The sequence below is a fragment of the Cryptosporidium muris genome, genomic scaffold, assembly GCF_000006515.1.
Source record: "Cryptosporidium muris RN66 scf_1106632373461 genomic scaffold, whole genome shotgun sequence".
Lineage (NCBI taxonomy): Eukaryota > Apicomplexa > Conoidasida > Eucoccidiorida > Cryptosporidiidae > Cryptosporidium > Cryptosporidium muris.
The window spans coordinates 462,444-486,930 of NW_002196576.1; the positions used below are offsets into that span (position 1 = coordinate 462,444).

The 24,487-nt window shown below is 26.0% G+C and overlaps 10 protein-coding genes across 10 annotated transcripts, besides 31 other annotated features; 7 read left to right on the top strand and 3 right to left on the bottom strand.

Moving 5' to 3' along the window:
- Positions 1 to 73: 73 nt before the first annotated feature.
- On the top strand, positions 74 to 935 carry CMU_001840 (UBX domain-containing protein; the record flags this gene model as incomplete). Its single annotated transcript, XM_002141626.1, has 3 exons — positions 74 to 87; positions 155 to 232; positions 335 to 935. The coding sequence occupies 3 exons, from the start codon at positions 74 to 76 to the stop codon at positions 933 to 935; spliced, it is 693 nt and encodes a 230-aa protein (XP_002141662.1).
- Positions 120 to 141: a sequence feature (AT_rich).
- Positions 927 to 960: a sequence feature (AT_rich).
- A 515-nt stretch (positions 961 to 1,475) lies between these two features.
- Positions 1,476 to 1,497: a sequence feature (AT_rich).
- A 49-nt stretch (positions 1,498 to 1,546) lies between these two features.
- Positions 1,547 to 1,622: a sequence feature (AT_rich).
- Positions 1,623 to 1,853: 231 nt separating this feature from the next.
- Positions 1,854 to 1,879: a sequence feature (AT_rich).
- A 34-nt stretch (positions 1,880 to 1,913) lies between these two features.
- Positions 1,914 to 2,002: a sequence feature (AT_rich).
- A 133-nt stretch (positions 2,003 to 2,135) lies between these two features.
- CMU_001850 (uncharacterized protein) lies at positions 2,136 to 3,527 on the top strand (the record flags this gene model as incomplete). Its single annotated transcript, XM_002141627.1, has 1 exon — positions 2,136 to 3,527. One exon carries the CDS (start codon positions 2,136 to 2,138, stop codon positions 3,525 to 3,527), a length of 1,392 nt encoding a protein of 463 aa, XP_002141663.1.
- Positions 3,505 to 3,589: a sequence feature (AT_rich).
- Positions 3,590 to 3,896: 307 nt separating this feature from the next.
- Positions 3,897 to 5,543, top strand: CMU_001860 (major facilitator superfamily transporter; the record flags this gene model as incomplete). Its single annotated transcript, XM_002141628.1, has 1 exon — positions 3,897 to 5,543. The coding sequence occupies one exon, from the start codon at positions 3,897 to 3,899 to the stop codon at positions 5,541 to 5,543; it is 1,647 nt and encodes a 548-aa protein (XP_002141664.1).
- A 30-nt stretch (positions 5,544 to 5,573) lies between these two features.
- Positions 5,574 to 5,620: a sequence feature (AT_rich).
- Positions 5,621 to 5,866: 246 nt separating this feature from the next.
- Positions 5,867 to 9,096, bottom strand: CMU_001870 (B-box zinc finger domain-containing protein; the record flags this gene model as incomplete). The annotated part of the gene is made up of 2 exons (XM_002141629.1): positions 5,867 to 6,444; positions 6,537 to 9,096. The coding sequence occupies 2 exons, from the start codon at positions 9,094 to 9,096 to the stop codon at positions 5,867 to 5,869; spliced, it is 3,138 nt and encodes a 1,045-aa protein (XP_002141665.1).
- Positions 8,317 to 8,372: a repeat region.
- Positions 9,097 to 9,275: 179 nt separating the features above from the next.
- Positions 9,276 to 9,313: a sequence feature (AT_rich).
- Positions 9,314 to 9,480: 167 nt separating this feature from the next.
- On the top strand, positions 9,481 to 10,866 carry CMU_001880 (GDP dissociation inhibitor family protein; the record flags this gene model as incomplete). Its single annotated transcript, XM_002141630.1, has 1 exon — positions 9,481 to 10,866. One exon carries the CDS (start codon positions 9,481 to 9,483, stop codon positions 10,864 to 10,866), a length of 1,386 nt encoding a protein of 461 aa, XP_002141666.1.
- Positions 10,867 to 10,967: 101 nt separating this feature from the next.
- Positions 10,968 to 11,036: a sequence feature (AT_rich).
- An 11-nt stretch (positions 11,037 to 11,047) lies between these two features.
- Positions 11,048 to 11,071: a sequence feature (AT_rich).
- A 436-nt stretch (positions 11,072 to 11,507) lies between these two features.
- Positions 11,508 to 11,630: a microsatellite.
- Positions 11,631 to 11,770: 140 nt separating this feature from the next.
- Positions 11,771 to 11,900: a sequence feature (AT_rich).
- A 192-nt stretch (positions 11,901 to 12,092) lies between these two features.
- Positions 12,093 to 12,143: a sequence feature (AT_rich).
- Positions 12,144 to 12,243: 100 nt separating this feature from the next.
- Positions 12,244 to 12,328: a sequence feature (AT_rich).
- A 158-nt stretch (positions 12,329 to 12,486) lies between these two features.
- CMU_001890 (CRAL/TRIO domain-containing protein) lies at positions 12,487 to 15,921 on the bottom strand (the record flags this gene model as incomplete). The annotated part of the gene is made up of 1 exon (XM_002141631.1): positions 12,487 to 15,921. One exon carries the CDS (start codon positions 15,919 to 15,921, stop codon positions 12,487 to 12,489), a length of 3,435 nt encoding a protein of 1,144 aa, XP_002141667.1.
- A 242-nt stretch (positions 15,922 to 16,163) lies between these two features.
- Positions 16,164 to 16,186: a sequence feature (AT_rich).
- A 73-nt stretch (positions 16,187 to 16,259) lies between these two features.
- Positions 16,260 to 16,378: a sequence feature (AT_rich).
- Positions 16,379 to 16,721: 343 nt separating this feature from the next.
- On the bottom strand, positions 16,722 to 17,720 carry CMU_001900 (coatomer epsilon subunit family protein; the record flags this gene model as incomplete). Its single annotated transcript, XM_002141632.1, has 1 exon — positions 16,722 to 17,720. The coding sequence occupies one exon, from the start codon at positions 17,718 to 17,720 to the stop codon at positions 16,722 to 16,724; it is 999 nt and encodes a 332-aa protein (XP_002141668.1).
- Positions 17,721 to 18,108: 388 nt separating this feature from the next.
- Positions 18,109 to 18,129: a sequence feature (AT_rich).
- Positions 18,130 to 18,166: 37 nt separating this feature from the next.
- On the top strand, positions 18,167 to 19,135 carry CMU_001910 (uncharacterized protein; the record flags this gene model as incomplete). Its single annotated transcript, XM_002141633.1, has 1 exon — positions 18,167 to 19,135. The coding sequence occupies one exon, from the start codon at positions 18,167 to 18,169 to the stop codon at positions 19,133 to 19,135; it is 969 nt and encodes a 322-aa protein (XP_002141669.1).
- Positions 19,136 to 19,518: 383 nt separating this feature from the next.
- Positions 19,519 to 19,547: a sequence feature (AT_rich).
- A 59-nt stretch (positions 19,548 to 19,606) lies between these two features.
- Positions 19,607 to 19,626: a microsatellite.
- A 25-nt stretch (positions 19,627 to 19,651) lies between these two features.
- Positions 19,652 to 22,309, top strand: CMU_001920 (ICE-like protease p20 domain-containing protein; the record flags this gene model as incomplete). Its single annotated transcript, XM_002141634.1, has 1 exon — positions 19,652 to 22,309. One exon carries the CDS (start codon positions 19,652 to 19,654, stop codon positions 22,307 to 22,309), a length of 2,658 nt encoding a protein of 885 aa, XP_002141670.1.
- Positions 20,878 to 20,933: a sequence feature (AT_rich).
- Positions 20,934 to 20,974: a microsatellite.
- Positions 21,796 to 21,831: a sequence feature (AT_rich).
- Positions 22,206 to 22,229: a sequence feature (AT_rich).
- Positions 22,310 to 22,313: 4 nt separating the features above from the next.
- Positions 22,314 to 22,450: a sequence feature (AT_rich).
- Positions 22,451 to 22,571: 121 nt separating this feature from the next.
- Positions 22,572 to 22,887: a sequence feature (AT_rich).
- Positions 22,888 to 22,968: 81 nt separating this feature from the next.
- Positions 22,969 to 23,055: a sequence feature (AT_rich).
- A 23-nt stretch (positions 23,056 to 23,078) lies between these two features.
- Positions 23,079 to 23,127: a sequence feature (AT_rich).
- Positions 23,128 to 23,166: 39 nt separating this feature from the next.
- On the top strand, positions 23,167 to 24,363 carry CMU_001930 (uncharacterized protein; the record flags this gene model as incomplete). The annotated part of the gene is made up of 1 exon (XM_002141635.1): positions 23,167 to 24,363. One exon carries the CDS (start codon positions 23,167 to 23,169, stop codon positions 24,361 to 24,363), a length of 1,197 nt encoding a protein of 398 aa, XP_002141671.1.
- Positions 23,816 to 23,847: a sequence feature (AT_rich).
- A 49-nt stretch (positions 24,364 to 24,412) lies between the features above and the next one.
- Positions 24,413 to 24,475: a microsatellite.
- The last annotated feature ends 12 nt before the right edge of the window (positions 24,476 to 24,487 follow it).

Consider the following 24,487-nt stretch of genomic DNA (forward strand, 5'->3'; position numbering starts at 1 on the left):
TCTCCTAGTATTAACCGCTCCCAGTTGAAATTCTCAAATAGTGGCTACTTATTTTTATCAATATTTCTTAAAAATGCCAATTATTAGGTAATAGTTTTAAATAGTGTTCTATTATTGTGTATAAATATTAAATATAATTATCTTCAAATTTTAGAGGTCTTTCCGATTTAAATAATGAAGAATCAAACCGAAATAAAGATATAACTACTAGCTACACTGGAGGTGAGAAAAGGTAAGTTATTGATATATTTTAGTCTCTTTTTTTAGATCAAGTAATATTATGTTATTTTTAAAAGTCTAAATATAATACCAATATTGTGATTTTATTTTGTAGTGGAATTGCTATTGAAAATCCAAATGAACCCCATAATATACCACCAAATGCACATCGTGTAATATTATATAACAATGGATTTATATTAGACAATGGAGAATTTCGTAGCTTAGATGACACAAAGAATTTAGAATTTGTACGGGATATTAAAAACTCTATAGCTCCTGAAGAATTAAGAGGGAATTTAGTAGGAAACCAACCTCTACAAGTTGCTTTAGATGATCGTAGTAGTGAAACATATACAATTCCTACTAAACCATTAGAGATATTTGGGGGTTCTGGTTCATCTTTATCAGAAGCTAAGATATTATCGTCTTCACTAAATGTAAATCCAAATGCTGTATTAACAACAGTTGTTGATGAATCTAAGCCAATAACAACTCTTCAATTTAGATTCCATAATGGTCAGAGAAAAGTTTTCAAATTTAATGAAGATCAAACAATTGCTGATATACATAATGTTTTTATGGAATGTGCTCCTGTAGATGGAGAATATTACTTAACTTTTGGATTTCCTCCTAAAAAAATTGAATTAAATCTAGGGACAACAATTAAAGATGCCGGATTATTACAAGAGACCATTTCTCAAAAGTTAATTTAATAAGATTATTTATATTTAATAATATCATTGAGGCTATTAGAAGGATATACTACAATAAATGGGATTAGGCTATCACATATTTATATTGCATATAATTGAATTGAACACGTAATAGTTAATATATCTATTTATAGTAATTTTTTTCCTCAAACAAATGTTCTTGATTCTTGTAAATACAATTGAGGAATAATTTGAGTATTACTATGTAATATTAACTTGAAAGTCTATTCTTATAAGTTAAGGTATTGTATTATTGTATTTAGTACTCTCAATAGAAAAAAAAAAAATTAATTAGGTAACTTATGTGATATTAATATTAACATGATGATGATAAATGGTGTTTATTTTTACAGGTGATTAATATAGTTCACTAGATCCTATTTATAGCTATTCAAACAATTTATAGAATTTCTAAAGTGGTTCTTTTTTTCTTTTTAAACTGAAGGTTTGGAGATTTTTATTGGATACACTCATAATGAAATATTATAAAGTGAAGTTATATAAATGGAGAGGATTAATAAGGTTATAAGTTTATTTCCCAATAATATTTAATAATATTTTAGTTCCAAAGTAGTATTACAGATTAATGATCTTTACTATAAAGAATGATCATAAATATGAATAAATTAATGATTATATATATGATTAAAGTTTATAAGATAATTATTTAAATATATAAAATATATAGTACTATAGATCAAGATAAACCAAGACTAGACTTATGTTACATTAATATTATAGGGAATATATCAATATGAACAAATTCACACTTTTTCTTTTCTTTAAGAATATGTTATAGTTAAGTTATTTGTCTAATTTAGTTTCAGATCTTTTGTATAAACTTTGGTATATTCAGTGTTAATAATTATTTGATTTTCCATAAACTTTATATATAAGTTAAGCACTTTATAGTATTACTATTATTATATAATATTTAATTTTTAGCTATTTAAGATATTTTAGTAGGGAATTATTGAGATATTTATTTAATACCTTTATTAAGAAATATATTCATTTATAGGATATTCAATTAATTATATTATTTATAATTAGTTAATATTAAAATACAAATTTCAGTATAATACAAGCGGTGAGAAAATAGGTGTTAAGGAGACGATCCCTACCCGTGATGTCTGGATTATACTTTCCACTCCTTTTTTTTAAAAAGTCTAATAAACCTAGTATTATAGTTTATAGAAAATGAAGTTAAAAAGAAGTACAAGTAAAAGGGTTCCACTTGGTAGAAAGTATAAAATTCAAAAAAAAGTAGCTCAACATAGACGAAAAATTAAAAAAATAGTTTCAAAGTCTGTAATTTTAAAAAATAGGAAACCTAAGATACTTAAAATTCCTAATTCTTGGCCATTTAAGGAACAAATGCTAAATGAGATAATTGAGAAACAAGAGAATATTAAACTGGAAAAGGAACAAAGACGTAAGAATATGAAGGAAGAAGTTCAAATAAAGGAACAGGACAAAAAATTAAGTGAAATAATGCAAATAGACGAAGTAAAGAAATCGAAATTAACTAACTTAGATGATTTATATGAAGATGCAATTATAAGGCAAGGTAAATTTGAAGAAAATAGTACAATAGAAGATATAAATGATAATGAAGTGGCAGATTCATCTCGTCGTGTATTTCTACGAGATCTTAGAAAACTAATTGAAGTTTCAGATATTATATTGGAAATATTAGATGCTAGAGATCCTTTGGGATATAGATGTCATGATTTAGAAAGGTCTATTGTTGGACAAGGTAAAAAACTTATTCTCATTATAAATAAGGTTGATTTAGTACCTAGTGAAGTGGCTATGCGTTGGTTAATTTATTTAAGGCGTGAATTCCCAACATTAGCTTTCAAATCAGCTATAAATTCATCTTCTGATCATGGAGTAAATCAAGTTAAAGGAAATGGTTTAGGAGTATCAGAAGAATTTTTGAAGACAAGTTCTGCAGCATTTGGAACATCTGCACTTATGTCCTTAATTAAGAATTATGCTAGATGTGGTGATAAATCTAGATCTGTTACAGTTGGAATTATAGGCTATCCAAATGTTGGTAAATCTTCATTAGTTAATTCTTTAAAAAGAAGTTGTTCCGTCAAGATAGGTGCAACTGCAGGAATTACAAGACAACTTCAATATATTGATTTAGACTCAACTACACAATTAGTAGATAGTCCAGGAGTTGTATTTACTGGTAATTCTACAGATCCTATAAATATATTAAGAAATACTGTCCAATTAACCAATGTAAAAGATTATTTTGATCCAATAAATGTTTTACTGGAGAAAGCTTCTAGAGAAGTTTTGTTAAAACTATATAGGTTACCAGATTTTAATGATACACATGACTTTTTAACTAGTGTAGCTAGATCACGTGGAAAATTAAATAAAGGTGGAGTTCCTGATACAAATACAGCTGCAATGATTGTACTAAGTGATTGGTTTACAGGAAAGATTCCATTTTATACTTTACCACCTGATCTAGATCAACAAGAAAAATCCTCAATATCTGTGGTTTCTAATTGGTCTGAAGAATTTAAATTAGATGATTTATTTACAGATAATAATTTAAATGTATTATAAATAAATTTTATAGTTGATATATTTGTAAATTTACTATTTTGATTTATAAAGATTAATTTTTTGTGGAGCTAACTATTTTAGAAAGCCATAGATTCATAAAATGGTTGTTATCTTAAAGTTATCTATTAGATAGATATACTTAATTTTTTATAAATATAGCCTATATGATATAATTGGTACCTTTAATTAGTTTATGATTATTATTACCCTTACTTTTTTTAATGAAAAAAAACCTATTTGAGATTGAACCGTCTCACTTCCCGCCTTAACATGCACAGTTTAATTTTTTTTTAATTTCATTGCATTAGAAAATTGAGAGTATATAACGACAAAAAATTTAGGAATTGAGATCTTATTAGATCCAATATAATGGATCACATTGAATGTATATCACCTATGGTTGCAAGATGGATGCTACTAATTAGTATTAGTTTGGTAACTATGGGTATAATGTACAGTAATGATACCCTTCCAGCTATTGCTCCATTTATTTTCGATGTATTTGAAACTGTTTATAGTAAGGAGGAGTTTGAGTATTATTATAATTTATTATGTTCCTTGGTATCAGTTCCAAATACAATTTTTCCGTTATTATCGGGTGTGCTTATAGACAGTGTTTCATTATACTATTTGTCAAGTATATTTATTGGTTTCTTAATTACTGGACAATTTATTTTAAGTCTTGGATTTAGTATGAAAAGTTTATCAATAATGTTACTTGGACGTTGTATATTTGGCTTGGGTTCTGAATCTTCTCTAATTACCTTTAACTCCCTTTTAATCAGATATTTTCCTGAATGGGAGGTTGCTCTTGCTTTATCAATATGTTTGGCAATTGGGAGAATTGGATCTGTATTAAGTGATATGGTGTCTCCGATTATAGCAACTATACTACCAGTATATTGGACTTTAGTTTTTGGGTTAGGTATTTTGATAATAGGAGGTATCAGTGTACTAATTAGTTTGAACAAGTATTACAAAGAGTGTTTAAATATGCATAAAATTAGGAATAATTCAGAAATAATAGCAAATGGTAATAATTTAAAAAGACTTATACTAGATAATGGGAATTTAGTATCCCCAAATGATGAAATAATAAATAAAAGAAGTAATTTAAAATATAGAATTACTTTAATTACAAGAAAAGTTGGAGAATTGGGAAGATTATATTGGTATTTAGCAATTCTTGGTCTATTGTCATATAGTGTAATAATGCCATTTAATTATATTGCTGGACCCCTAATTGTAGAGACTAGATACAAAGATATTTCTACAGTTACAGCTAGACAGTATGCAGGTATAATTATGAGTTTATTATATGCAGTATCAGTTTTGGTTCTACCTATATTAGGATGGATTGTTGATCGTGTTTGTGAAAGATGTAAACTTTTGACAATATCTGTTGGTTTATTAGCTATTGCACATACTTTAATGCTTAAACTACATCCTGCAATTTCAATAACAATCCTGGGATTTGGTTATACTTTATTTGCAACAGTTTATTGGCCATGTATTAGTATAAGTGTCCCTAGTAATTTATTGGGTACTGCATTAGGAGTCGCTACTTGCATTCAAAACATTGGATTTATTGTAACACCCATTGAAGTAGCATTTTTGCATTCAACATTTAGATCTTATTTTGTTGTTGAGGCATTCTTTTTATTTATTTCTATAATGGCATTAATTATGTGTTATCTTGTTACAGCATTAGATAAAGAACTTTGTGGAAGGCTTGATTTTGCTGCAAATACTAATGTAAATATTTCTAATGATTTGGAACATTTAATTATACAGTCTTCTTACAAAAAGAATAAAATTAAACTTGGAGAATTGATATCATATAAATCAGGAAATAATTTGAATATAAATCGTACATCTATTAATTCACCTCTCAGTACAACAGATGATTCAGATTCTGATCAAAATGTAAAATCATCGGTATTTATAAATGCAAAGACAACATTACAAATTACAGATTATCCAGTAAATATATTAATTAAGGGAAATAGTGACTAGTACTTGATAATAGTTCAAAGTGAATGTAAGAATTAATATAAATATAAAAAAAATATTTTTTTTTTTTCATAAATTTACAGTTGATAATTTTACAATTAAGTCTTAAATTTGAATAATAGGAGAATAACTGAACATTAAAACTACAGGTAATTTTTTTCAATACTAGCATTTAACAAGAAGTGTAGAACTGTCTAAAGTTTCATCTACAGCTTCTTATGTATCTTGTATATATTCTAGTTAAGGAATTTGATTATTTTGACTAAATTCACAGTATACTAATGCTGCTAAAGTCAGGTATAGATATAATATTGAGGAATGTCACATTATTTACCATATCCTTCTACTGAAATTTGAAGTAGTCTTTCAAAGTATTCACATTTAATTAAGTCTTTCTCTGTCATACCTCCTTCTGGGTTTAGATTTTGGTTCCTTAGTGCATTATCCACCCAAATCATGTAATCTCGAATGCTATTCACTGCATCTATGCCTCTCTTCGGCATTCCAGCTAAATTAAAGCCAATAGGTGAATTTAATCTTGGTTTTATCATTTGCTTTTGAAGCCAAGAAAATATCTCTAGTCCCAATTTCTTATAACTTGCTTCTACCTTAGATATAGATAATATCTTAGGAGTATTATCTGATTTCCATACATATAGTGATAATGCAGAAATAGATCTCCTATAACATTGTATCCTTGATATTATATCGTCCTTCTTAGTTATTACTCCAGTATATTCCAAAATATCTTGATTAGAATTTCTGTTTTTGGAAACTGTAATTTTAGAATTAAGAACATTATTATCACTACTTATTGTGTTATTAATTAAAATTAAAACCTTGGTTAACCTAGGTATTATATAATGATTTAACAAGGCTTGACAACAAAATGAAATAGCTCCATCTGAACAATAAGATATTTACTAAGTTTAGACATTTGCTTTTATTTTTTTTCAAATGAATCAATTGTATCTATAATTCCATAAAATAAACCACGAATAGAATCTGGAATACTCCTCAACTCTATTATTGTAATCTGGTTTACAAGCTCTTCAATAGATTGTAGTATAGATTCCTCAAATTTAGCCAAACTATAATCAATTTCATGTTGGTCAACGATATTATCATTAGTTAGCAAATTATTTGATTCGCTTTTATTTATATTAGTCTTATTTAAATCAGATATTTGTTTATGTATCTTTTTACCAATAAACTTCTCTAGAGGCCCATCAGGAAGATTTAATATCTTGGATAAAGTTGTTTGTAGTTGCTGTGATAAAAATTTTCTATCTTTCTGAAATAAATTACTAGATCTAAATACTATATGAAACATATCATTAATTATAGAGGATGTTAGTAATAATGAATCTATAGGAATATTTTTTAAAAAGTAAATTTCAAAGTGCAAAATAGATAGATAAAAGTGATCAAATGATTGCATATAGATAGCTAGATCATAAAAATCTGATATAAGCTGCCTTCTTTTCATTGCAGGAGATGTATGTAATAAAGCAATCATGAGTTCATAATGATTGCTTATTAAATCATTCCAATAAACTTGTGCAATTTTACTTGGTTTTATAACATTAGGATTCCATACATCCATTTTATTTCCTCTATTTTTGCTGATAAATATAGACTCAATTCTTTCTTGCAAATATCTTTGGTTATTATCAATAATTTCACCATTTTCATTATCGTATAGTAAATCTAATAAAATCTGTCCACTTTCTTCACCCAAATTAGTATCAAAGTTATTTTCTTTGAGCTTAAGTTTAACTATATTTGTTGCACATGTTACAAATTCATCATTTGCAAATATAATTGAATCATTGGAGAATTCGTTATCGAAATTATCTACTATTTGCTTAGCTTCTGGAATAAGTTTTGATTTTTTTAGTTTTGCACAAGTTACTGGAATATTTTCATTTCTTTTCGTTGATATTGAATATATTTCAGGTAATTCACATAAATTATATTCTTCTGAGGTTAATAACTGTTGTTCTATAGGTGCCACATGACCATCTAAATTACCTACAGAAACTTCGTCTACATTATTAAACTCCAACCACTTTGCGCTAGTACTTTGTGAAAATTTAGAATATTCTGTATTTGTTTTAGTGTTATTTTCATCTTTCTCTAATAAACTATTTTCCTTTTTTTCAGTACTTTCTTCACAAGATGAATTTAATAGTGCTACAACTTCATTTTTTCTAGATTCAATATATAATCCACCATCTACAAAGAATCTTTCAGTAATCCATAATGGTATTACTTCATTTGATACCACAATTTTTGATATATCACCAAAAAAGTGACTACATACAAGATCATGCCTATGTGAATATACAAGGAAGTCTGATGGTAATAATGCTAATCTAAGATGAGCAAAAAAAGCTTCCATCCATTCTATTAAAAGCAGTTCAGTCAATAATTGACGTTTCACAGACATAAGAAAAGAAACTTTACGATCTCGTAAAGATATCAATTGTTTTAATAAGTTTTTTGATGCCAATTCAATTCTTTCCTGAATTTCATCATAGTTACATCTCACATTATTAATATGATCATTGCGACTTGAGAGATAATCAACTAATTGTTGTTTCCTTTTATATAATTCTAAGTCGCTTTGAGAAGAACCAGAATAAGCCATTCTAATTGCATCAGTCGTAGATATAAGAATATGTTCTGCTGCATCTCCTGAAGAATGTTGCCCTATAAGAATACAATGAGGACATAATGGGATATAACATTCCATACATACAGAGTCTATACGTTCAGTGGAATGATGAGGGCAAAATCCAAATTGATATGGGCTTTGAGATACTGGAACTCTTTGATGTTTTGAAAGTAACCTGGTAGAAGAGTGATGTGCTTCATCACAAGAAGAGCACAAATGGGCTTTATCCGACCCACAATATATAGTTGATAAATTTATTTCACACATCTCGCATAGAGGCTGTGAAATTTCAATTCTTAGTGGTTTAAATTCTATCTCCAATAAAATTGTAGGTAAAATTTGTTCACTGAATTTAACTTGGTAATTTGCTGAAAATGAGTAATTCGGTGATGGAACATAGCATATATTTGGATCCTGCCAAGTTCGGCACATATATCCGGATGGGAATGGGGCTGATGTCTTCGTTAAATCAGAACTATCAACTGTCAAAATAGGGCCTAAAGCTAATGTAAATATTATAAAACGATATAACCCACTTGGATTTGCCTCAAAACCATTTGGTGGGGATAGTGCACCATTTGTAAATACCATTGTATGTGGGTTTACAATAATGACTGATTCATTTAATATACTATCAAATCCTTGATCATGAGACAATTTAGATATATCAAATACACTTTGAATGATATGTCCACCCAAAGTTGATGCATACTTATTAAAGCTTTCACGCTGATCCCTAGTTATCAGTGACCACGCTCTTGTGACATGCAAATCTGGAGTATAGAAAGATAACTGCAATCTATACTCACACCTTGATAGTATAAATGCATCATCTATAAGTTCTGGAAATACTTGAATAGTTCTTTCTTCAGACATTTAATCTTCCTATAATAATCAATACCGTCCGTATAATTTTTAAGATCTAAAGTATTAGCAAGATATCAAGTTCCAATGACTTTTCAAGGATATAACATTTAATTAATGCTAAACTTTTCTAATTATTTAGAAATAATAATAAATACTTGATTTTCTTTTTTTTAAATGTACTTTTAGGCTAATTATATATATATAATTATTTAGATTTATTAAATTACCGCCTAATTTTTTTGGCGGTTTTGTGTTATATTAGCACTTTTTGTTAGTTGAAAGATTGTGTTTAATTACTATTCTTTTAAAGAAACAGACTTTCTTTTCTTTCTTAAAAAAAAAAGATTACTAGAGACAACTTTAACACTTTTTTTGCGTACAAATCTTGGATAAATGGATGAAGAATATGATGTTGTGATCTGTGGAACTGGCTTGACTGAATGTATTTTGAGTGTCTTACTATCTACATCGGGGAAGAAAGTTCTACATATAGATCGTAATAATTATTATGGTGGTGAGTCTGCATCTTTAAATTTAACTACATTATATAATAAATTCCGTCCCGGTATAAAGCCACCTGCTTCATATGGTGCAAATCGTGATTGGAATGTTGACTTAATTCCAAAATTTGTCATGGCTAGTGGAGATTTGGTAAAAATATTATTGAAAACTCATGTAACTCGCTATTTAGAATGGCAGGTTATAGAAGGTACATATGTCTACCAATTTCAAAGAGGAGGCCTCTTATTTGGTCCTAAATTTATCCATAAAGTACCTGCAACAGAGATGGAGGCAATTAAGAGTCCCTTATTAGGATTAATGGAAAAGAACAGTTGTAGATCTTTTTTTTCATTTATATTGAATTGGGAAGATGATGATAAAAGTACCCATATGGGGTTTGATCGTGAGGGAAATACAATGTCTGATATATACAACTATTTTAGATTATCAAATACAACTATTGATTTTATAGGTCATGCTATAGCTTTATATACAACAGATGACTACATAGAAAGACCATTTGGGGAAACATTAGATAAAATTAGGCTATATATGATGAGTATTAGTCGTTATGGTCAATCTCCATTTATATATCCAGTATATGGGCTAGGTGGACTACCTGAAGGTTTTTCACGGTTATGCGCCATACATGGTGGTACATTCATGCTAAATACAGATGTAGAGAAGTTCATATTTGATGAAAGTGGAAAGGTATCTGGAGTATCTACACAACATGGCCAAGCTAAATGTAAAATGGTAATTTGTGATCCTTCATATGTACTGAATTTTGAGAAGCCGAAAGTTCAATGTGTAGGTAAAGTAATTAGGTGTATCTGCATTTTAAATGCACCCATACAAGATACTAACAATGCATCATCTTGTCAAATTATTATACCTCAGAATGAACTCAAGCGTAAGTACGATATATATGTAATGATGATATCATCTACTCATGGTGTTGCTTTAAAAGGCAAATACATTGCAATAATTTCAACAACAATTGAAACAGATAATCCTCTGCTGGAAATTAATCCTGCATTAAAGTTACTAGGTAACACAATAGAGGAACAATTTGTATATATATCAGATATATATGAACCTTTAGAAATGAATCAGTCTAAAAATGAACATTTTGATAATATCTTTGTATCAAGATCATGTGATGCGACTTCACACTTTGAAACATTAACAGAAGATGTTCTATATTTATGGGAAACTATTACTGGAAGTGCTTTGGATCTTACAGATATACCCCCTGATGATATTAATGAAAAGTAAATTGTTAAAGAGTATTATTAATTGTTGAAGTCAATATAGATGACTATATTAACACAGGTAATATTATAAATAAGAATACAGTAGATATATTATCCAATATGAATTATTATAAAAATACTTGAAACTTTATTATGAATTAGTTTAATTAAATTATTTTTATTATTTATATTGGGAATAGCTGTAAATTATAATATATAATAATAAACTAAAAACTAAGATATTACTTTAGAGATAAAGAGGAGTTTTCAATACATTACATTTATTATTCCAAAACAATATTGAATTTTAAAGTCATTCATTTTATTTTTGAATAGATGAATTACTGTTAAATAGGCTACTTTAAGTTTACTAAGTATTTTGAACGTTTTTATTTCAAAACTAGCAATGAAGTTACAATTTAGTTTATTAAAACTTCAATATTAGATTTAATCTAACCAAAAAAGTATTTATTTTTATAATTAACTAGAACAAGATAACTACAGTATTAATAGTTTATATTGAATATGACTTTTGCACTATTACAATAATATTAAATGTAATTTAGTTGAGTACTTTATGACAAAGTGAAATGTAAATAATAAAAATAGAATATGATACAGTATACCTATATAGAGTATTCAATATTTGTTTTTTGAATGTAAAATTACTTAAATATGTAATTGATTATATATTCTAATATTAATTAATTAATAATAAGCTAATTCAGTTAGAAGAGTAAATTGCAATAAATTCAGATTTACTAATTAAAATTAATTAATATAATTTAAATAAGGTTTTATAATATAGCTAATTAAAATAACATATTAAATTTCAAGACAAGATTCTTGGATTAATAGTATTTATTACAGTGACTTTATAAGCTAGATTTCTTAAGATATATTAGAATTTTCAACTTTATAATCAGAATTTATCTAATATAATAAATATACTATATACTTTGTAAACAATATTATATTTTTCAACAAATAGTTGAAAAAATAATATTTTAAAAAATAATTTAGTATTTCTATTTAAATAGTATTTTATCATTTTAAGTCGATATACATCATAAATGGATGTTATTAATAAATTCAATTTTTCTGAGTAGTAATCCAAAAATTCATTTTAGTAATATTGAGATATTTTATATAACCTGAAATAAAAACTTCAAATTTTTATATTACAAAGTGATAGTATATATAAACTAAAAATTATTTCACTATAGAATTTTAATATTCCATTGAAACTAAATTAGTATTAATTAGTATATATCTTTAATAATTATTAATAAAATATAAGTACTGCATGATATTTAGAATAATTTATTATCACTTATTTTAGATAATACTTCTTTCCCAAATAACTAGACCCTACATTATTTTATTAACTAGGTTTTCCATTAATATAAATAATATTCAAAATTACAAAGTAAATGTACTATTATAGTAATATTTCTATATATAAACATTATTTATTATTAATTGACTTATTTATTGTAGATATTTACTAATTTAAGTATTATTAGATTTTGATTTAGAATGATAAGAAAGTAATATATATTAATATGATGATTCTAACCCAGGAAAAAATCAAATTGGAATAATTTCTTTTGCATAAGTAATATTAACAAATTGTTTAAGATTATGTTTTACTTTCTTTTGCCTTGTATTTCCTTAATTTTCTCTTAATTTTATGAGCAATACTTTTAAAATTTTTAGCTGTATTAGAGAATGAAAGGGGAAATCTAGAAATTGTTTGGGATTTTGAGTTTAGTTTTAAAGGTAGAACTGTATTAGAGTTAATCAATTCAGAGCATGTTGATTTTAGCATATTAATTCTTCCATGTAACATATTGCACAATATTCCAGAATTACCCCATCCATTAATAGGAGATGACATAGCAGAAGATGAAGATGATGATGTTGTGAAACCAATAGATGATAAATTCTTAAGTAATGAATCATGTGATATTTTTTCAAGGTCATAGTTACCTGCTTTAGAAAAGTGTACTTCAAATGGAAATTCTTTATTTTCAAAAGTAGGGTCACAAATATAAAGACATGTTTCAACAGATATATTGCAAGAATCTGGATATATATAATGAGACTTCTTTTTTTTATTGATTTCATTTTCCTGAATATCCTCAAAATATTCACTATGAAAATTATCACTTATCTTATTTGTACAGTTATTTAACTTTAAAGTAGTATCTTCATTTTTAATTACTGGATCATATACCGATTTATTTGGTATTGATGTTTCAATATTATCAATAGGTAAATCATCCAGTACTGAAATTGCAGTAGCAAATGAAGATATAGTTTTACATTCAGATTCCACAGATTGAGTCCTTCTTTGAAATTTATCAGTAAAATTATGTCCTCGTGTAAAATATTCAATATCTTTATACTCATCTAGTGATATTTCATTTAAATCTAGGTTTGAATGTACTTCACAAATATTTGCATCTAAAGATTTTGATCTATTATTCTTTATATTTATTCTAAAATTTTCTGTAGGAAAAAGTAGTTCATGAGATTGAAAGTGAGTTATCCTGCAAGATTTAGAAGAATTTGTATAAGTGTGGTCAACAATTTTGCAAGTATTCTCTGAAATAATTGGAGAATCTATTCTTTTACTTACTTCAATATCATTTATATCTTTTAAAGTTGCACTAGGCGATTTTATATTAGATGGTAATTTCTTAATAGAATTTGTTGATGGATATATTAAAGGAGTTTCAGTAAATTTATTTTTAGAATTTTGTTCTGATATTCCTGATATATTACTTTGAAGTGTAATAATCGGATTATATAAAATGTCATCTTTTGTATTGGGTGAACATACTTCTGAATCTAATTTATCTAGTTTCTCTATAGCATCACATTCATCATTAAAAGATTGATTAGTTTTCACTACAAAGTGTACAGTTTTTCCAGAAAATATACTCCATGAATTATCCCATTGTAATATTAGATATCCAGGTATATCAACTAAATAAGAGCCACTTTGTGCTTTTGATGAATCATAGCGTCCAAATGGTACTATTGTTATTTCATGAAAAGCAGACATTGAACCAGATGTCTGTAATCCACCTATATTGAATAAAGGTAAAGATAATTTATTTATATCACTTGTTAAATTGCTAGCATTAGATTTCTTATGATTGCTTCTAGGTGACTTTTTATTAATTCCATTTGATGGAAAAATATGTATTCCTATTGAAGAAATATCTTCTTTAGCACTAATTTTATCTATATTTCCATCCTCAGGATCCATAGTAATTGTATCTAAGTTACTATTTAACTTATTTTGATAATCAACTGTAGAATCATTTATTGGATATAATGAAGTGTGGGGTTGAGATGAATCTTTTAAAGTTTCTTCTTTTTTATCTAAACTTGAAGATGTCATTAAATCTGAATTATTTATTATATGATGTCTCTTTAAATTATCTATACTTTTCTTATTATTAGAATCATGATCAGCTTTTACATGATTATTTATATAATTATCTATATTATGATCATCCTTTTCTTTTTTTTTCCTTTGAGATGATGATGATTTACTTTTATTAGTTTGTTCTATTGTATAAAATTTAACAGAAAAACCTATATCACCATCTAATACACCCCAAGTCCAACAAACTAATGTAAATGGCTTTTTTACTGGGATTACCATTTTCTCTTTTTTCATCCTCTTTATATATAAAGTTTGTCTATCATCTCCCAGACCAAAGCTATCTAATAATAAAGTACCACTATTTGGAACACTCGCATATTCATCAGTGCTAAGACCTCCTAAAAATATTGGAACATTATCAGGTTTAATTATACTAAATAATTTATCTTTATAATCATCATCCAAAACAATAATTTTCTCAACTGTCCTAGCTGCTAGTAGTACTTTGAATGAGTTCCATACTACTGAAAAAAATCTGGGGGCATTAACAAATATAACATATGACATTCCTTCTGGATAATTATCAGATGTTAACTGAATCATTCGTCTTAAAATACTAATCATATGAGATGAATGGACTTGAGATATACTTAATCCATATAAATCCACTATGCAAGTAGCTTTGACAAGATTTTTATTCTCATATGAAAGTTTATCTAACAATATACATCGGTATTCCATATGATAAGCATACCATAATAATAGTTCTTCTACTTTTACAGCACCTAATAATCTTGTTTCATCTAATAGACCAAATCTCTCAATACAAATTATATTTCCAAATAAATCAAATAATGGAGTTTTTTTTGAATCATTTTCTCTTAATAACAAATTACATGGATAATATTTTACTATAATATTATGTAATGGAGCCATTTCAATATTATTATTAGGTACCATATTAGTTATCACATAAGGTCTTACTACCGAATCAAGATTATACTCTTTCCTCCAATTAATATGTTTAGAAAATGCATCTGTAGCATAATCAATTTTAAAGCCATATCCAAGTAAAAAACGGTATAATCTTAATGGACTTAATAAGGCTTCACAACAATTTCTTATTGTTTCTCTAGATATATTTGAGTCATTTTGATAATTATATATAGATTCTATTTCATGTTTGCATATACTATGAAATTTCTTATATAAATCTATATTTAGATCTGATGAAATGTCTGATAACTGAGTTAATATCTTCGGTAGGCTATTCATAGAATTATTACTATACATATGGTTATTACTATTTTCCAAGGTACTATATTGATATAAAAGTGATTCTGAAATACCAGATTCGAAACTATTTATAGTGTCTAATGTAGCTGAACCAGTAATAATCGTTTCAATCCTCTTATTTTGTTTATTATTATCCCCAAGTTTAGGTTTAAATGATGTATTTTTACTGAAATTTATCTGATCTCCGCTGCCTAAAAGATCTATCTCTTTATTATTGTTAGATGGGAGCTTATCAGTTCTTTGTTGATCTACATTATTGGTATCTTCCTTATTCGATGTTGATATATATATTTCTTTAGTATGATTATTATTTACAAAATTGTTTTTTACTCCTTTGTCACACTCAATTTTATCATCATGATCCAATGCCGCAATCATAATCTAATAAAGCTCGATCTTTATGTAGGGTTACGTGCTAAATCTATGTTTATTATTATTATTATACACTTCAATTTTTTTTTTTAAAGTATTGTATAAGCAATTCACTACCTACAAATTTATATCTATTTTTAATAGCAAACTTTACCAAAGACCATCTCTATTAAGTATTTTAGAAGGAAAATTTCCGTCTAATTTTTTATAATCTCAAATTATACAAAGTATTTTCTAAAGTCTTCCACTTTATTATTTATTTAAAAAATATCTTTAGTTTTTCCTCCACAAACTATAAGCCAAAGTATTCAAATTCCTCAATTTACAGTAGATAATGGTTCACCAAAAATAAAATATAAAATAATAATTAAGATTTTTTTTTTATTAATAATATAAATTTTACTTTTAATATTTATTGCACAAATTCTTATTTAGTTTTACTAATTTTTTTATAAATTTTTTAGATTGTCCTTAAGTGCATGGTTTGGTTTAGGCGGGTGATTTCTTTTGAAAGGCGCCATATACTCCAGAAATAGACGGTAAATATGCGCGGTCTAAGATATATTGTAACAATAAACCGTGTGAATAAAAATCCTCTAAATATAGAGGTAACTAAATAAATAAATACAAGTCTTATCTTAATAATAAATTATGAGGATCAAACAAATATTAATAACAGGATATAAAATTAGATTAAAAACTCTATGTACTCTCATTACAATTTAGAATATCTTAAAGGAAATATATATTAATACTTAAAATTATGCATTAAACTTATACTAAAATGATAAATAACTCGAAAATTTTCATATTTGAAAAGCCCTATCAAGCAAATTTATTTTCAAAACCTTTTCATGATTATTGTTTAGAATTTGCATTTCACTAAAGTAATGTTCTGCTTCCCCCGGTTTATTAAGAAAATAACAACATGATATAAGATTGCTCAGTGTATCTACCGATTTCGGGTTTAGCTTATAAGCAATTTTTAACAACTCCAAAGCTTCTGACCAATGTTGTCGTTGCATATGTATTACAGCTGTACTATTTAAGATAATACAAGATTGGTAATCCTTATCTGTATAATTTACATAATTCGTTGAATCTGACTTATTTTTAGTTAGTAATGTAGAATTTCCACCAAAATCTGTCTGTATATTTGCTAATGTTACAAATGCACTGTTATAATCACCTTTTATACATTGTATCCATGCTTCTGCTATCCTTACAACTACTGATTCCTTAAAATCTGACATTGATAGAATTTGTTGTGTTGTATCACTTACATTATCATTATATGTTTCTAGAATTTGATTAAATATATCATGAGCTAAATCATAACGATTCATAAGGCAATATATAAAAACCCTAAGTATTTTCGTTTCTGGAAGAGATTCATTTGTAAGTGATAATGCAGATTGAAAGTCACCATCTATTAAGTACATGTATATCAGATAAGTATCAATGATTGGAGATTTACCAAATCTCTTTAAATATAGTTGTTTCATTTTTGTTAATACTTCATATTTCTCATCTTTTGATACTTCAGGTGAGCAATATATAAAATACAGGCAAGTAGCAGCAATACCAACTTTATCCTGGTTTATAACATCCTCATATAGTGATTTAATATTTTCCATTGTATAATCTTCATTTAACTCAATTTTACTCATAAATTTCATCATCTCTAATATTTCAATAAAATCTAAATCAGTTTTGTTATTTGATTCCAAAATTTGAACTAAATCCAAAACTTTGCTATAATAGCCAGCATCAAAACAATTTTGTATCTGCAAAAATATATACATATATATATAACACGGTTCTATAATATCTATATATAATATTAATTAGTATTTTGTTACTATCATTACTTATAGTATTATAGGAGATCTAAGGTTTGATCTTAAAGTATTCTTTTATGTGTTATTAGCTTAATAGACCAAGCTATTAATATCATATATCTCTATAGTATATTTAAAAAAGATAAAAACATACCTCAATTTGTTCTCCATTAATTGCCATCTTCTTATAGGAGCTATATAAGATAAAAATGTTAATAATAAAAAAGAAAGAAAAGTTAATATCCAAAACCATAAGGGCGCCTTTCCTCTAAAAAAAAAAACAAACCGCCATAAATGTCTTTTAGGTATCGAAATTACTAGTAAGAAATCTTCCATTTAGGAGAATATCTCCAAATTATAAAAAAATAAATAACTTCAATAAATAAGGAAGTTTATTAATATATGTAAGAATGAATGATCTTGAATATCATTCCGATGGAGGTTTTAGTAGTAGGCCTTTCAAAGCCTCTATTAGATCAGTTAAAAAAAGAGCAGATATACAAACATCTATGCGTGAGTTAGCAGAAGACCCATGCAAACCAGCTGGTACAGTTTGGGCTTGTTGTTTTGCTAATGAGATAGACTTTTCATCCATATTACAGGCATGGAAGCAAGGAAATCTATCTAATTTACAAATTAGGATTGAAACAACTTTTAGTGAAGTTATATGTTTAAAGTGGTTACAATCCCTTCGTATTTGCTATATCTTTCGTTTTGGATGTGTTGTTGGTTGGGATCTTACAAGAGCTGAGAGAGTAGCCATAATCAATATTTTGAAATCATTCATTAAACAACCATTACCTACCCAATCAGAAGAATACCAAGATGACGATATGACATATGTATGGGCGGATTCACGAATTATTAGACACGATAATATTCATTTGGTTTCTGATAATATATTAGAGAGATTGGCATATAGCTATGCTATGAGTCAAAGTGTTAAACTTTCTGTGTTTGAAAATGTTGTTGATGGAACAATTGAAAGTACACGTTCTTTACCAGAAAGTCTTGCGAAAAGTGGAACGATTAAACATAACCGTGAAGATATAAGCAAGAGAATTGGTGAATTATTTATAAATCGTTTCTATATTAATTTACAAACTGACATACTTGATACACCTGATATATTTTGGGATTTACAAGAATATGAAACTTACTACTTATGTTGTAGGAATTATCTTGAAATTCCAAAAAGAGTTGAAATTTTAAACCAAAGACTTGATATTATAAAAGATTTGTATGATATGCTAAACAATGAATTATCACTGCAACATGGATATAAGCTGGAATGGATAGTTATATATTTAATATGTGCAGAAATTGTAATAGAAGTTGTATGGAACATCGTAATTAGAGATATATTTCATCTTGTTTAGTTAAATAAAAGGTGACCTTTTTTTTTCAGGTTTAAGATCCCATTTCACTAAGAAATTTAGAATTTTTTTAGAATTAGATATATTACAAAAGAGACTTTCTAAAATATTATATAATTACCTTTTGCTTCATAGCTTGGTAATATACATAATAGTTCCTTTTTTCTTATAGAGTGGAAAGGACACATGTTTATATTAGTACACTAATATTCTTATAGAAATATGATGACACTTTCTAATAGATATACAAAGGAGAAGGAAGAAAAAATGGAATTTTAGATCTATTGTTTTATATTCTAAGGAATTTTGTACTTTATTGAACTATTTGTAATGGCGCCTTAACTGAGTGTAGTCCACACAAAAAATGAGTCCCGCCTAATGTGCAGTTTTATAATTTAAATATATTTAATAAATTGGGGGATATAAAATTTACTATATTTCCCAAATTTAGAGTAATTAACTTGTAATAAGGAGAAAAAAAAAAAAAAAAAAAATTCTTGGCTCACATTTTGTGGGAATATGGAATTAAATGGTCATTATAAGCCTAAGAAGAAGGCAGTAATAGTTGGGATTAACTATATAGGGATTGATGGGATAGGACTTAGAGGATGTGCAAATGATGCTAAGTTAATGGCTTTGACATTAATGGCACATTTTGATTTTTCTCCAAGGAATATTTTATTTTTAACTGATTCTGAACCAGATTCTGGTTACAATATTTGTTTGGATGAAAATTATCAAGATATAAATTTGCATGAAGATTGGCCCAGGGATGAAATACCTCCAGAATTACACCATGATCATCGAATATATCCAAGTAGAAGGAATATATTAACTGCAATTAATTGGTTAACAAGAGATGCACAAGCTGGTGATGTATTATTATTCTATTTTGCAGGTCATGGGGTTCAGGTAGACGTATTAACATCTTATGAGGGGGATGGATATGATGAAGCTTTACTTCCTGCAGATTCAACATTATATTTAGCTGAAAGTGGGTCAGATGTTGATGAATACAATGTTCTATTTTGTAGTGAATTGAAAGAATTATTATTATGTGTACCAGCTGAAACTCAAGTAAACATTATTTTAGATTGTAATGGTGGACAAACTATATTAGATCCTGCAGGAAATATAGATGGTTTGTGGTATATAAAAGGTGTTGTAACTAAAGGTATTTGGCCTTTTTTATCAGCAACAAATAAAGTTAAACGTGCTCAATATAAAAGTTCAGTATTCAAAAATCCACAAATGATTCATAGATTAGTTCGCCCTAGATATGTACCATGTATTCAAGTTGGTAGTACTTATAGATTGAGAGATCCAAGTTTACAATCAACTCAATATATTGCTTTATGTTGTAAAGGTTATTGTTTTTCTGCAGCTCCATGGAGTCAAATAGCTGCTGAAGCATCATTACCTTTATTATCTGTTACAAAAAAAAATTCAATATCTAAATTAACAGTCGTAGAAAATCCAATATCTAAAGGTGGTTCTTATAATATAATTCATGGTGTATTTACATGGTCATTATGTAAAGCTATTAGTGATATTACAACTGGTATATTAAAGCAGGGACGATATTCAAATGAGATAACATTTAAAACAACTATAGCACGTGTAAAGGAATACATAGAATGTTTAAAATCATCAATATTACCATATTTAGATCAACAACCTGAATTAACTGTACATTCTGGTGGAGCTGGAGGTATATCTGAATTTTTTTGTTCTCCCTATGGTGGAAAATTAAATTTAAATAATATTTCTGATTATAATATAGAAAATGAATATTATATATATAATGATAATAATAATAATAATAATAATAATAATAATAATGTAAAACAATCAGACTTAAGATTTCATTTTAGAGAAATCTTATTACAAGATTTTTTAACACCTCAGGAAGCTTATCAACAAATGATGAATTCAATAAAATTTGATGAATTCAATTTTTCAACTGAGAAATTAATTAATAATAATGACCATCATCATCATAATGATGTTATAAATAATAGAAATATACAAGATAATAATCAAAATTCATCTATTATTAGACCAGGATTACATATAAATGATAATTTAACAAATCCTATTGATAATTTAACAAATCCTATTGATAATTTAACAAATCCTATTGATAATTTAACAAATCCTATTGATAAACATAAAAAATTATATCAAAATTATCTTAATAATGCTGAAAATAATGATATATTACCAATAAATAAACAAAATAATATAGATGAAAATAATCATTTGGTTACTTCTAGAGGAATTACAAGTGTAAATTGTGAAGATAGAAATATACCTTCAAATAAGTTATTTGAAACTAATCGCATATATTCTAATCCTCCAAGTTCTTTTAATTCAAATAAAGCGCTACCCCAACAAATTCCATTACCACCAAGTTCTGTTATTTTACCTCCTCCAACAATTCCAATTCATAATCTATTTAGTACACAATCATCTTATCCATCAAATATACAAAATAAGATATTTTATAATTCAGTATTACATACACCAAATACACAAGTCATTCTTCAAAATGTTCATGATAATTCAGATTATTTTAAGAAATCTACATATACAACTCCAACTAATAAAATAGCTTATAATTATAATCCGAATTTTGCACCATTTGAAAATATACAACAACCTATAAATATTAATAATAATCATATTATGAATAATATCCGTATTCCTACTCGACCATTATATCCCAAAACAAATAATATTTTCCCTAAATCTGATCTTGGTATACCTAAAAATCAGACAAGATATGTTACTATACCAAGTGGAGAATTTTTAAATGAATATAATATGGGGATTAGATTCAAAGATATCTATCAAAATTCCGTTAATTCTTATAATTATTTACAAAATCATCATATTGATAGTTCTTATATAAAATATAAACATGATTCTTATTCTTTTCCTGTAGGTGAAAGAAAATCAACATTTGACCTTCAAAACTTAAATTCTGGTATATCTATAGATTCAAGTACATATTACAATAACAACAATATTTCAAATTATAGAATGATGCAACAAACACAGAATTTTCCCCAAATAAATAATTATAATATTAATAGAGAGGGTTATACTCATTTTAATAATATTACTCCTAATAATAAACGACTTTTCAAATATCCATTATTTCCTAGATATTAAGTCCTTTATATATACTAAATATTTTATAAATAAGAAATATTATCTTAATAGGGATTACTATTAATATTAAAGGTTAATCAAAATTTACATTATTATATTTTTAAATACTTAATACTTAATATATTATAATACTTTATTAATCTAATAGAATTCTATACAGATTATATTTCCTTTTATTCTAATCAATGTATAGCCTTTATCACTTTTTTCCTTAATAGTATATTTCTATATATATAAGAATAAAGTAAAAAGTAAAATGTTCATATTTTAAAATTTATGGATATTTCTTAAAATTTATATAATAGTATACTTTAATTACTATTATTGTCACATATTATTATTAATATACTGTCATTTTATTAACCAATATATTTCATTTTTTTCTTTAATTATAATTTCATTTATATCTTAAATATATAATATAAAATTATCTTTACTCGAAAAGAAAGAATCAATATATCTCTTAATATTAAAATATTAAGATTAAATTTTAAAATTATAATTAATATACTAAAATATTATAAATAAATCACCTAAATTAAAAAAAATTTATATATTAAGGTTTATATATATATATACCTTTGAACTTGATTTAGCAATATAAAGTACATTTTTTAAGATGATACATTAAAATGGAAGTATTATTAGTTAATAAACTCAAAAAAAAACTTATAACTATAACTATAATTATTTTTATTATATTATTTAATATTCTATTCTTGAAAATATTTTTATTGTTTTTTTTAGCGCCTAAAAATATGGCGCTAACATATAATTTTACTATTTTTTTTTTAAATAAATAAATAAATTATTAAAATGTCTATTTAACAAATGTTTATGCTTATATAATATAAAAAATGGATCATTTGAAACTTCACAAATTATACAGTGATTTTATACATGATAATCCATTAAAAAGGACTACTCTTCTAGGTAATAATGAAATTTGGACATATATTGATTGTTATCCAAAAATTAATATCAATATTAATACACAGGAAAATATACAACATACTTCAAAAACTATCTCTAAATGTAATAATAATAAAAAACCAGATAATATTGATTGTCTATTAAATAACTTGAATTTATCCCAAGATTCAGTAATAGTTGGGGATTCTATAGTATTCTTACATGGTATAGCTGGAACAGCTGGTGAATTTTTTGGTGTTATGAAAATATTATTATCAAAAGGATATAGAGTACTATCTGTACAATATCCTATATATGATTCAATAGATGAATGGTGTAGGGGTTTTGATTGTTTTTTGGATATATTACAATTAAATTCAATACATCTTTATGGTAATGATCTAGGTGGTTATTTATCTTTACATTTTAAAAATGAATATCCTCAAAGAGTTAAATCATTAATACTTTGTAATACATTTATATCTACAATGAATGTTCCATTGTCAACTATTGCATCTACATTTTTACATTTATGTCCACATTTTATACTAGTAAAACTTATATCTGATATATTTAATAATCCAAGTTTTCATGATTATAATAATTATATTGATTATAAATATATTGGATATTTAATTGAATCATATAATTTTGTTATGGATCAAATTACAAATGTTTCACAAGTTGATTTAGCAGGTAGATTGAGCTTACTATTATCCAATACACCATTATCTAATTTTTCACGATTATTTTTTGATAAATATAAATGTTCTAATTCTTTAAATGATAGTAATACATATATAACAATTATAACAACTTCTGATTCATCATTAGATGAAAATATATATATGGAAACTATAAATTATTTAAAAAGTATATCCAGAGTTGCTCAATTAAAATATGGGGGAGATTTTCCTCATTTATCTAATTTTGAAGATATTGCTATATTTTGTCAAGTACACTTAAGAAATTGTGGTGCAAAAACTTTTCAATTTAATAAAACAAATACTTCATCTAATAAGATATATAAGGAGAGTAATTCACTTAAACAAACTAAACATATACCTAAAGCTTATGAAATGCCATATCCTGGTGTAGTAGCTGTACATGATACTATATGGGATATTTCTAAAGATAACTAACAAAAAAAGGCATCTTAATTTTAGTTTAGTTTTACTAATTTAAGTGATTTTATTATTATTATCATTATTTTTTTTTTTTTTCTTAATATATGATCATTGTTTCTAATATTATATATATAAGAAA